The 13,281-nt window shown below is 39.3% G+C and overlaps 1 protein-coding gene across 1 annotated transcript in view; it reads left to right on the forward strand.

Annotated features, from left to right (window-relative positions):
- The window catches only part of LOC138740075 (von Willebrand factor A domain-containing protein 3B-like), a 165,628-nt gene that overhangs the window by 104,553 nt on the left and 47,794 nt on the right, over positions 1-13,281 (forward strand). Inside the window, 3 exon segments of the mRNA XM_069892499.1 lie at positions 159-302; positions 9,150-9,278; positions 9,280-9,333. Coding sequence (XP_069748600.1) covers positions 159-302; positions 9,150-9,278; positions 9,280-9,333 — 327 coding nt within the window.

Below are 13,281 nucleotides of genomic sequence, written 5' to 3' on the forward strand. Positions count from 1 at the left end.
TGAATACTTTTGGGTATATTTTATGGATTTTGGATTGCTGATCACCATAAGGTTATCCTACCGCGTACCATTTTTTTTAGATATAACCAATTTTTAAGTCTACCTCAAGCAGACAAAACCTATGAAGTGTATAGAAAACTCATTTTCTGCCTATGCAGAGACTTCTTCATGCTGATCTTGATGCAGTAAGTGACGAACACGGTGAGAGGTTTCACCAGGGCACTGTGGCCATGGAAAAGCAGCATAAGCTCAACTGGAACCCATCAATGCTGGCCGACTCTTCTTGGGCAGTGAAGCAGCAGGCATCAGATAGATGCTGAGTACAAACGAATATTAGGGGCAAACTATTTTTACGTCAGCTGAATCAATGCAATGTTTCAGCATCATTATGTGATTAAACATGCTAAATTCAATAAAAGTTAATATATCTCCAACTTCCCACATGATTCAGCAAATCTGAAATTATCTTTGTGTTTATCTCTAAGTTGTCTATCATAATTCCCAAATGTTTTTCAGGAAGCAAACCTTTTGAAAAAAATTTGTTGCCGTGTGACCTATCAAGCATCTATCCTGAGGGTAATCCAATCCTAACCCATTTTTCAACATTGCTTTAGGTAAGGATTCTATCTTCACCTCCTGCACATCAAAAGACATATTCCACCCTGACTACCCTCTCTCCCCCACCCCATCGAGCAGAAGAAAGACAAGTTTGAAAGACGCCCCTCCAGATTAAAGATTAATCTTTTTCCTTCTTTTATCAGACTCTTCAATAAGATGATGGCTTACATTGTTTAACTACATTTTGCTCTTTAACATTATACCCTGCATTTTTGACTTGTGACACTACCACTTTTATTTTATTGTAACTCTGTGTGCTTTATTCTTGCACAGACTGCTGGATTGTGCACAAGTTGACTGACCAGGGTATCACACAAAACAACGTTTTTCATTGAACCTTAATGGCTTTATTCACTAGAACATAGACGGTTGAAGGGGGTTATGATAAAGGTATTTAAAATTATGAAGGGAATAGATGGACTCGACATGAGTAGACTCTTTCCACTGAGGGCAGGGGAGGCTGGAACAAGAGGGCATGAGTTAAGGGTAAAGGGGCAAAACTTTAGGAGAAATATTAGAGGATGCTTCTTCACTCAGAGATTGGTGGCAGAATGGAATGATCTTCCAGAAGAGATAGTTGCGGCAGGGTCGTCTGTCATTGAAGAGAAGGTTGGATGTGTACATGGATATGAGGAGGTTGGAGGATAAGGCTGGAGTGTGGGAGGGGGAAACTAGTGGAATGGTTTGTGTGAACCGGCATGGACTCGAAAGGCCGATATGGCCTGTTTCCATGCTGTAAAGTTTCCTATGGTTTCATATGGATGCCATAATAAACAATTCAATTCACTCAGGAGTGATGCACAGAAGATCATTGCCTATGGCTGTCAATCTCGATGCTGTCTTCTGGAAATACGAACAAAACCCAGTCCTGACAAAGAATCCCAAACCTTAAAGGTTAAGATTATTTCTGACTTGCTGGCATTTTCCAGCATTACTATGTTTTGCATCTTCACACTTCAAAGATTTTCCATATATTTATTTTGTTACATGAGGAATATGTCTTTTGAAACACCTTTTACTATCTGTATGTGACAACTGCACAAAACGAAGGGACAAAAGTTTTTTTTTATTTTAAATTTAGACATGCAGCACGACAACAGGCCCTTCCAGCCATGAGTCTGTGCTGCTCAATAATACCCAAATGACCAACAACCCAGGTATGTTTTTGAAGGGTGGGAGGAATCCGGAGAAAACCCATGCAGATACGCAGAGAACATTCAAACACCTTACAGACAGTGGCAGATTCGAACAGGGCTCGCGGTGCTGCAACAGCGTTCAACCCCCTGTTGAAAAAGCCTATCTGCATTTACTCTGTCTATCCCTGTCTTGGGTAAACTTATTCCTCTCATTTTGTTCATTTTAGATTGGTCACAGTGTTTGAGCTACCGAAAGAAAATAGACACACACACCGAGAGCAGTTCAGTTTATACAAATGTTTATTACTAATTCAAAAGTTGATTTCACACTACAATATGCAAGCCCTTCCCAACTATACTTATCAATGCTTGGACTGGTCCCAACTGCCGAAGCGAGGCAACGACTGCACACTTGTAGTAGGTTGTCAGGGCGCTGGTAGCAGCTTCTCCACCTCCCCCGACCGGGACGTTGCTCGGACCATGGCTGTTCTTCCTTCTTGAAAAGGGATGTTCCCACCCCTCGGAGAGTCTAAACTTCAGCAGCAGGACCACAGGCTTATATACCCCAAAAACAATTAATCATGCGCCTACTCCTTCTAATATTTGTCAGTCAAAATCAAAACTGAACATTATATTCTACAATTTAGAAGATTAATTATTATGGAACCAGGATGTTATGATTTCCTGGTTTATCTCGTAGATACAAACTTCTCGAGCAAGACAGGTTGTGACCAATTCGTCAATTTCAGAGTGTTGCATTTGACAACTGCTTTCCCTGGGCCTCACGGTGGAATTCCATTTCAAAGTGTATCTTCAGATAAGTCCCCATGGCTGAGTTTAATTACATCTGCTAGTTCTGAAAGTAAGGTGACCTGCGTGTGGACCCAGTGTCGTCAGTTCCACATAAGCAAAAAGCATCTGAGTACATGGTTTTAATCCTCCATTACATTCCACCCCTTGGTCACAATCTGTCATTTGCGAGGCCTAACCAGTATTTGAGTACAGAGGGAGCGAAAAAAGAGAAATCAAAACAACAATTACAAAGATAAGCAATGACGCGAGCAACCAACGGAGGATAGTGTGGCCCACTCCCCCAAATGTAGCAGTTAGCCATGAGAAAGGATTCCAACCAAGGCTCAAATTATCCTTGTTGGCCACAATACCCAGATACTGGAGCTCACGAACAGATTTTGAAACATGCTGAACAATAACATATTTATATAAGCTGCACTTGAGGCTGGTGACCGAGGACTTCCTTGGTGTAATGCATCGGACCGTGTTTCCCACGGGGAACTCCCTTGGAACGTCCTCGACATTACAAATCCAATTGCTGGCATCAAAGCAGCTGTTAAGCCAGATCACCAGGAGTGTAAAATGGAGAACCTGGAACAAAGAAGCCTGACACATGTCACTCACGATACCATAAGCGTTCAGTGTTTAAACAGACTAAATCATCCTGTCCCTCAATAGCTACCCACCAAGTGTTACCCTGGGCAGGTGTCACTATTTCCCCTTTTACAGGAGGGCCACTACCTGGTGGTGCCACCCATACCTTTTGTCCAACATTCTCTAGTTCGGGGATGGGGGGGCAATGACTGTTTTTCCTCTGGAATAGGCTGTAATTCAGGAGCGTGAAGAAGTCGGTGGAAAGGTGTACCTCCTTTTAAAGGGCGATGATTCAAATTGTCGACTGCCTGCTGCAGCACATGGCACCATCCCTTCTTGTTATCAAACAAGATAACAGTGATGTTAACAAACGAATTTGTTCCTTCAGTAAGCCGTTCATTCATTCAACTAACCCGGCAGCCTGCGGGTAATAAGGAATATGGTGAACCCATAAAATACCGTTGTCATTTGCCCAATCACAGATTGCTTTCCCGGAGAAATGCGAGCCATTATCAGAGTGAATCTCCTCTGGAACATCATAACGAGAAATCAAATGGTTTAGTCCTTGGGTAGTGCTAGCTTGGTCAGCCGTCTTGGTGGGAAAAGCAAAAACCCTTAGGAATTTCCAACACATTGTCTGAGAAAGCAACCTCATGTCATCTTTTAGCCTCCTGATTTCTTTTTTTTTAATTTTTAAAAATTTTTCACACTATGAATCATATTAATCAAAATACACACAAACATTTCCCACTTGAATATACACAGTATAATTTTCTCCCCTTTCCCCCCCTCCCTTTCCACCCCCCTCCAAACCCATTAATAATAATATTAATTATTAATTAATAATAAACCCATTAAACAATGGCATCACACAATGAAAATAAACAAGAAAATTGTGTCATCTACTTTTACACACTGGGTCTGTTCATTTTGTCTTCTTCTCATTCTATCATTTTAGGGGGTGGAGGTCCACGGTAGGCCCTCTCTGTTGTGTTCCATGTACGGTTCCCAAATTTGTTCGAATAATGTGACTTTATTTTTTAAATTATATGTTATTTTTTTCAATGGAATACATTTATTCAGTTCCATGTACCATTGTTGTATTCTCAGGCTCTCTTCTGATTTCCAAGTTGACATTATACATTTTTTTGATACCGCTAAGGCTATCATAATGAATTTTTTTTGTGCTTCATCGAGTTTGAGGCCTAATTCTTTACTTCTTATATTACTTAGAAGAAAGATCTCTGGATTTTTGGTATGTTGCTTTTTGTGATTTTATTTAATACCTGATTTAGATCTTCCCAAAACTTTTTCACTTTCTCACATGCCCAAATTGCATGTACTGTTGTTCCCGTTTCCTTCTTACAGCAAAAACATCTATCTGATAATGTTGGATCCCATTTTTTTTTAACTTTTGGGGCCTGTGTAACCAATTATATTGTATCATGCGTAATCTCGTATTTATTATATTTCTCATAGTTCCAGAGCATAACTTTTCCCCTATTTCATTTTTTATCTTTATTTTTAAATCCTTTTCCCACTTTTGTTTGGGTTTATAGCTTATTTCATCATTTTTTTTCTCTTGCAGCTTGATGTACATGCTTATTATAAATCTTTTAATTATCATTGTGTCTGTAACCACATATTCAAAGCTGCTTCCTTCTGGTAATCTCAGTCTGCTTCCCAATTTGTCCTTTAAGTAGGTTTTCAGTTGGTGGTATGCAAACATTGTACCATGAGTTATTCCATATTTGTACTTCATGTGTTCAAATGATAATAAATTATTTCCCAAAAAACAATTTTCTATTCTTTAATTCCTTTTCTCTCTTATTCTCTAAAGGAAAGGTTATCTATTGTGAAAGGGATTAGTTGATTTTGTGTCAATAATAATTTTGGTATTTGGTAATTTGTTTTTTTACTTTCTACTTGAATCGTCTTCCAGATGTTGAGCAGATGGTACAGTACTGGTGAACTTCTATATTGCACCAGTTTTTCATCCCATTTATAAAGTACATGTTCTGGTACCTTCTCCCCTATTTTATCTAGCTCTATCTTGGTCCAATCTGGTTTTTCCCTTGTTTGATAAAAATTTGATAGATATAATAATTTTTAAAGTTTGGTGGCTGCAAACCACCTTGTTTGTACCAGTCTGTTAATTTATCTAGTGCCATCCTCAGTTTCCCCCCTTTCCATAAGAATTTCCTTATTATTCTCTTTAGTTCATTGAAGAATTTCTCTATTAAGGGAAGAAATAGGTATTGTATCCTTGGGAAGATATTCATTTTAATGCAATTTACCCTTCCTAACAGTGTTAGTGGTAAATCTTTCCAATGTTCTAAGTCATCATGTAATTTCTTCATTAATGGCTGATAATTTAATTTGTATAGATGGCCTAGATTATTATCTAGTCTAATACCTAGGTATTGGATTGCTTGTGTTTGCCATTTAAATGGTGGTTCTTTTTTAAACTTTGTGTAACCTGTATTATTCATTGGGATTGCTTCACTTTTATTTGTGTTGATCTTGTACCCCGATATTTCTCCATATTCCTTCAATTTCTTATGTAATTCTTTTATTGATAATTCTGGTTCTGTTAAGTATACTATGATGTCATCTGCAAATAGACTGATTTTATACTCCTTCTCTTTTATTTTTATCTCTTTTATTTTATTTTCTGTTCTTATCAGTTCTGCCAATGGTTCTATTGCTAAAGCGAACAGTGAGGGAGATAATGGACATCCCTGCCTAGTTGACCTGCTTAATTTAAATTGGTTCGATATATATCCTTTTACTGTCACCTTTGCCATTGGACCCTTATATAATGCTTTAATCCAATTAATATATTTCTCTGGTAATACTTTGAATAAATAATTCCATTCTACCCTGTCAAAGGCTTTCTTTGCGTTTAAAGCAGCAGCCACTGTTGGTGTCTTATTTCCTTGTACTGCATGAATTAAGTTAATGAACTTACAGACATTGTCTGTTGTTTGTCTTTTCTTAATAAATCCATTTTGATCTAGTTTTGCTATTTTTGGTACACAGTCGGCCAATCTGTTTGCTAATAGTTTTGCTATTATCTTATAATCTGAATTAAGTAGAGATATTGGTCTATACGATGCTGGTGTTAATGGATCTTTCCCCGTCTTTGGTATTACTGTAATTATTGCTGTTTTACATGAATCTGGCAAGTTTTGTGTTTCTTCTATCTGGTTCATTACTTCCAGGAGAGGAGGAATTAGTAACTCTTTAAATGTTTTATGGAATTCTATTGGGAGTCTGTCCTCCCCAGGTGTTTTACTGTTCGGTAGCTTTTTTAATACATTTTGTATCTCCTCTATTTCAAATGGTTTTATCAATTTGTTTTGCTCCTCTTTTTGCAATTTCGGTAGTTCAATTTTAGCTAGAAACTCATCTATTTTGTCTTCTTTCCCTTCGTTCTCAGTTCAGTACAATTGCTCGTAGAATTCCTTAAAGTTTTCATTGATCTCTGTTAGGTTATATGTAATTTGTTTGTCCTTTTTCCTTGATGCCAATACCGTTCTTTTAGCTTGTTCTGTTTTAAGCTGCCAAGCTAGTATTTTGTGCATTTTTTTTCTTAGGTCATAATACTTCTGCTTTATTTTCATTATGTTCTTCTCCACCTTATACGTTTGTAGTGTTTCGTATTTTTTTTTTGTCTGCCAATTATCTTCTTTTTGTTGTATTTTCCTTTATTGCTAGTTCTTTATCTGTACTTACTATTTCCCTTTCCAGCTGTTCTATTTCCCGATTGTAGTCCTTTTTCATTTTAGTTACATAACTTATTATCTGCCCTCTAATAAGGCTTTCATTGCATCCCATAATATAAATTTGTCTTTCACTGATTCCGTATTTATTTCAAAGTACATTTTAATTTGGCGCTCAATAAATTCTCTAAATTCCTGTCTTTTAAGCAGCATGGAGTTTAATCTCCATCTATATGTTCTTGGTGGGATGTCCTTCAGTTCTATTGCTAATAACAGGGGTGAGTGATCAGATAACAATCTAGCTTTATATTCCATTTTCATAACTCTCCCTTGGATATGGGCTGACAACAGGAACAGGTCAATCCTTGAGTATGTTTTATGTCTACTCGAATAATATGAGTATTCTCTCTCCTTTGGGTGTTATCTCCTCTATATATCCAAAAGTTGCATTTCCTGCATTGATTTAACCATAAATTTGGGTACTTTGTTCTTTCTGCTAGTCTTTTGTCCAGTTTTCTCCATCTTTGAATCTAAATTAAGGTTAAAGTCCCCTCCTATCCATATATTCTGATTTCTTTTTTGAGGGTTTTCTTGAATATTTTATCCTCATCCAGTACCTCATTTGCTCCATGTTGCCTATACCTGTTATACATCTCTCTCTTCTTCCGACCAGATCCCCAATAATCCCTCAAAAACCAAGGTTCCCTATGCCTGCTAACCTTGCCTTTATTCCTGGCAGGAACATACACACTCTGTACGCTCAAATTATTACCTTTGAAGGTCTTCCACTTACCTCGCACATCCTTTCCCAAAAACAACTTATCCTAATCCACACATTCTAGATCCTTCCTCAAAATTGGCCTTTCTCCAATTTAGAAAGTCATCCTGAAGCCCATACCTATCCTTCTCCATAATTAACTTGAAACTAATGGCATTATTATCTCTGGACCCAAAATGTTCCCCTACACATACTTCTGTCACCTGCCCTGCCTTATTCCCTAATAGGAGATCCAGTATTGCACTCTCTCTCGAGTTGCTACCTCTAATTATTGATTTAGAAAATGGTTTTGATTCTTTCAAGTAAAATTGTCATGAAAATAGATTTAATTTCTTTTATCTTGTTTTACAGATTGATGGTTTAAATATATTGAATCTTATTGCTTTCTGTGAATCCTTTTCAACATCTTTCTTATGCTTCGTTATGCAGCCTAATGATCTTACTGGCCGCCTGTTCTCAGTACTTCACATGAATGCATTCTGACCTCTGTTCAGATAATTGATATGGCACAGTATGAGCCCTTCATCTCACCATGTTGTGCCAACCTATACAGTATACACTTACCTCATGATTAATCTTACTCTTCCCTCCCTCACAGCCCATGGAACCCCATTTTTCTTATATCCATGCTTATCAGAGGTTTTTAAAAAATGTTCCTATTGTACCAACCTCAACCACCACCCCCGGCAGTACAACCCAGGCACCCATCACTCTCTGTTTTAAAAAAATAACTACTTCTGATATCTCCACTCAACTTCAAACTGTTATCTCTGGTGTTGACCATTGCCAAAAAGGTGCTGGCCTCTCACCTTTTGTTTCTCTATTAAGTTGCTGGTCCTCTGCTGTCACTCCAAAGAGAAAAGCCCTATCTTGCTGAACCTTTCTTTAAAAGACATGTTTTCCAACCTAGGTGCTGTCCTGATAAATCTCCTTAAAATTTCCACATCCTTCCTATAATGAGGTGATCAGGACTGAACATAATGCTCAATAACTAGAGTAAAACTCATGCATTCACCTGTGAAGTGGTTTGTGAGTGGTTGTGCGAGGAGGCTGTATGTGTACTTGTGGCACACACTGGGCACCTGAACACTTATTTTCAGCTTAATTGAAACAAATTACCTTACAGGGTCAGAACAGAAAATGCTCAATGAGTCGGGCACCATGCTGAGTATTTCCAGCATTTTCTGGTTTTTTTTAACAGGTTGTCGTTTTCATTTAAAATTGCAGTGTCCTTGCATGCTTTATTCAAAATGGGTTCCTGCAAAGGCAAAAATACAGAGCTGATGTTGATTTTAAATTAATCTTTGGAATAATATCACACTGGCATGACCAAATTATCTATTCAAAATTGCTCACATTCTTTTTCCTCTTCAAGGCGTTTGAATTTGATTATCTGGAGAATTCTATCTCAGGAGGAATGAGATAGGTAAGTAACAAGATTCTTTACAAAAACTGCATCTGCTGTAAGTGCAATTATAGTTTGATTTATTTTTGTGTGCGTTTCAGATAAGCTTCAGCAGCGATAAACCAATTTCATTTCGAGAGAATAAGGAGGCTTTACTCCAGGCTTTGGACCGAATGGGATGGCCTATTCCTCAGGAGGATGTTACTCTATTGGAGGATGAAATTTACACTGGGTTATTCATATGAGCAGCAAGCTTCAGACCTCCAGAAAGCTGCTAAAGTGAAGGTCTGTGGGGCGGGGGGGGGGGGGGGGTTACAGAATAATGAATATTTGTGCACGAGCTTTCAATTATTTCATGGGTAATTGTTCATGTAAAGGAATGACTTCAAGGTCTGTAGTTGAGCAAAGGTTCTCCATGATCTAGTCTGCAGAGGTGTGTGTTACTTTTGCTGTTTTAAGTATGGAATGAATTCGGATGATATTGTAGCAATTGCTCTTGAACTGAAGTGCAAGCACAGCACAAATAATGTGACCAGAGATAATCGTGAAACTCAGCCCCTTAATTCATATAAAAAAATCAATGCTGCAGAAACTCAGCAGGTCAAACAGTGTACTTTATGTCGCAAAGACAACCTATGTCTCAAGCTTGAGCCCTTCATCAAGGTATCATATGTTGATGAGGGGCATCTTTATCTTTGCTTTAAAAATTACACTGTTGACATGCTTTTTAAAAAAAATTATTTATTAGTTTAAAACCGCATACATAATTAAAGAGTAGTTCAAAACAATATAAATATGTGGTTTATAAAAGAAAAAGAATATAAGAACACCTCCCCCCCCCCCTTATCCCCTACAAAGAAAAGAAGGAGTAAAAACGGTCCAAGAGACCTTCAAGGGGGGGGGTGCCTATTACTTTAAAGTCTGATAATATACTGCGAAAGGAGCTTCATTTAAATATTAACACCATATTTTGTAAATAAGTACTCCATATCTTCTAAAATATTGTCCCTTAAATTATAAGTAATTTTCTCAAGTGGTATACAACTGTGTTACCTGCTGAGTTTCTCCAGCAGTGTTTTTACTCTAACCATGGTGTCTACAGACTTCATGTTTTACCTCTTAATTTATATTCTTATTCTCTTTCAATATTAGGAGGCCATTCAGTGTTCTGAGTCTCTGCCAGCTCTCAGAGAAATTCTATCAGTCCCAATCCTTCCAAATTAAGTAACAAGCTGCTGAAGGAACTGACTGGGGACAGAAATGAGCAGTTCAGGTCGAGACCCTTCATCTCAACCAGCTGATCAATTCACTGCCAATTCTTACGCCCCCCCCCACCCCCCATGGATGCTGCCCGACCTGTAGTCTTCCATAAGATGTTGGAGTAGAAATAGGCCATTTGGCCCATCGTCTGCTCTGCCATTTTTTTCTCTCAACCCCATTCTTCTACCTTCTCTCTGTAACATTTAACCCCCCCCCCCCCCCACTTACTAATCAACCTTTGGTTTAAATATAACCAATGACTTGACCACAGCTGTCTGTCTGTGGCAATGATTTCCTCTGGCTGAGGTTATTCCCTCTGGTCCTAGACTCTTCCACTGCTGGAAATAGCTTCACATCCACTCTATCCAGCCCTTTCAGCATTCTGAATATTTCGATGAGATCCCCCTCATCCTTCTAAACACAAGTGAGTGCAGGCCCAGAGCCATTAAATACTCCTCTTGTGCTAATCGTCTCATCCCTGAGATCATTCTCGTAAACCTCTTCTGGACCCTCTCCAACACCTGCACATTTTCATTAAATATGGGGCCAAAAGTTCCTCACAATACTCCATATGTAACCTGATTGGCACCTTATAAAGCCTCAGTATTACTTCCTTGCTGTTATATTCTAGTCCTATCAAAATAAATGCTAACATTTAATTTGCCTCCCTTACTACCGGCTCAAACTGAAAGTTATCCTTTAGGGAATCCTGCACTAGGACTTCCAAGTCCCTTTGGACCTCTGTTCTCTAATGTCCTTCTATAGAACACTACAGCACAGAAAACAAGTCATTCAGGCCTTCTAGTCTGTGCGGACTATTATTCCACTAGTCCCATTGACCTGCTCCCATTCCATAACCCTCCAGATCTCTCGCATCCATGTATCTATCCAATCTATTCTTTAAACTCAAGATCGAGCCTGCATTCACCAAATCAAATGGTAGCTCATTCCACACTCCCATTACTCTCTGAGTGAAGAACCTTCCCCTAATATCCCCCCTAAACCTTTCACCTTTCAGCTTAAATCTATGTCTTCCCGTATTTATCTCCCCCAATCGGTGGAAAAAGCCTACTTGCATCCATTGTGTCTATACCTCTCATAATCTTATAAACCTTTATCAAAGATCCCCTCATTCTTCTTCGCTCCAAGGAATAAAGTCCAATCATGTTTAATCTTTCCCTGTAACTCAACTCCTGAAGACCCAACAACGTCCTAGTAAATCTTCTCTGCCCTCTTTCAATCCTGTCATTAGGCGCCCAGAATTGCACACAATATTCCAAATTTGGCCTCACCAATGTCTTAAACAACTTTAAAATAACATCCCAACTCCTGTACTCAGTACTTTGATTTATAAAGACAAAGATGTCAAAAGAATTCTTTACAAACCTCTCCAACTGTGACACCACCTTCAGGGAACAAAATATGTAACACCTTTATTCCTTCTATGCACCACACACATCCTTACCTTGTATTCCATCTGTCACTTCATTCCCCATTTTCCCAACCTGTCCAAGTTCTGCTGCAGATTCCCTATGTCCCCAACACAACTCACCCCTCCACCAATCTTTGTCTCACCTGAAAACTTGGGCACAAAGTCATCAATTCTGTCATCCAGGTCATTAGCATACAACGCGGACCCAGCACCGACCCGAGGGGGAGCACCACTAGCCATCAGCATCCAACCAGAATAGGACCCTTTTATTTCCATTCTTTGCCTCCTTTTCCCCTAGCAGCACGTTTCTTTGTTCCAGACTCCAGCATCTACTGTCTCTCTTCTGTTGTATCACATATGCTTATTAACACTGTTCAAGTCAAGTTTATTTTCATCCGATTGCACAAGTACAACCCGATGAGACAGCATTCTCCAGTCCTCATTGCAAAACACTCAGACACACAACCAGACATAACACATATACAAACAAAGAAAGATACGCTGGCAAGTATTTATATATAAATTTGCAAATAAATAAATACATATTGTCTTGTAAAAATGACAGTCTCAGATGGTTAGTGTGAGCAGTTCTTTCATTGTTCAGTATTCTCACTGCCCAAGGGAAGAAGCTGTTCCTCAGCCTGGCGGTGCTGGCTCTAATACTCCTGTACCTCTTTCCCAATGGGAGCAGCTGAAAAATGCTGTGGACAGGATGGAAGGAGGCCTCATTGATTTTGTGTGCCCTCTTCAGACAATGAAGCAGGTAGATCATGGCAGGGGGTGCGCTGGGGAAGAGGCTGATCCTGTCTGCCACTGTTATTGTCCTGTGAATTGACGTCTGATCCATTTTTCTAAAGCATCTGTACCACACTGTAATGCAGCCGGCCTGTACACACTCGATAGAGCTCCTCTCTCCTCCTCCCAGCCTTGACCCTCACCCACTCCTGCCTCCCAATCAATTCTCCTGCTACCCACCTATACTGGGTGTAATTTACATGGGCATGTTTGGAGGTTTATTGGCGGTGAGCGGGAGGTTTGAGCTAGAGGAGTTGTTCTAGTGAACCGGTGCGGATTTGAAAGGCTGACATGGCCTGTTTCCGCTCCGTAAATGGTTATATGGTCATATGGTTATATGTGGGAGACAACAGGAATGTCTGGAGGAATCCCCTGCAGTCGTAGGGAGAGTAAAAATTCCACAAAGACAGCGCCGGAGGTCAAATTGAACCTGGGTCACGGGAGCTGCAGTCAGCAACGTGGGCAGCTGTCTCATGGTGGGTAAGCCAGGAGTAACCCACCAACCTTGACCCAGTACTTGGCCTTCACAGTTAAGAAATGCACACTACATATCACAAATAGGAATTCATAAGCATGTGGATCAAACGTTTGATCTTTAGTTGCTGCCCAATCTCAAAAAGACAAACCCTGTTGATTGCTGTTGTTGGCAAGTACTGCACAGGGAGAATCAGAATTAATATTTATTGTCAAGAACATGTCACAAAATTTCTGGTTTCGCAGCAGCGTCACAGAGCAAATATTGCTAT

The sequence above is a fragment of the Narcine bancroftii genome, chromosome 7, assembly GCF_036971445.1.
Source record: "Narcine bancroftii isolate sNarBan1 chromosome 7, sNarBan1.hap1, whole genome shotgun sequence".
NCBI classification, from domain to species: Eukaryota; Metazoa; Chordata; class Chondrichthyes; order Torpediniformes; family Narcinidae; genus Narcine; species Narcine bancroftii.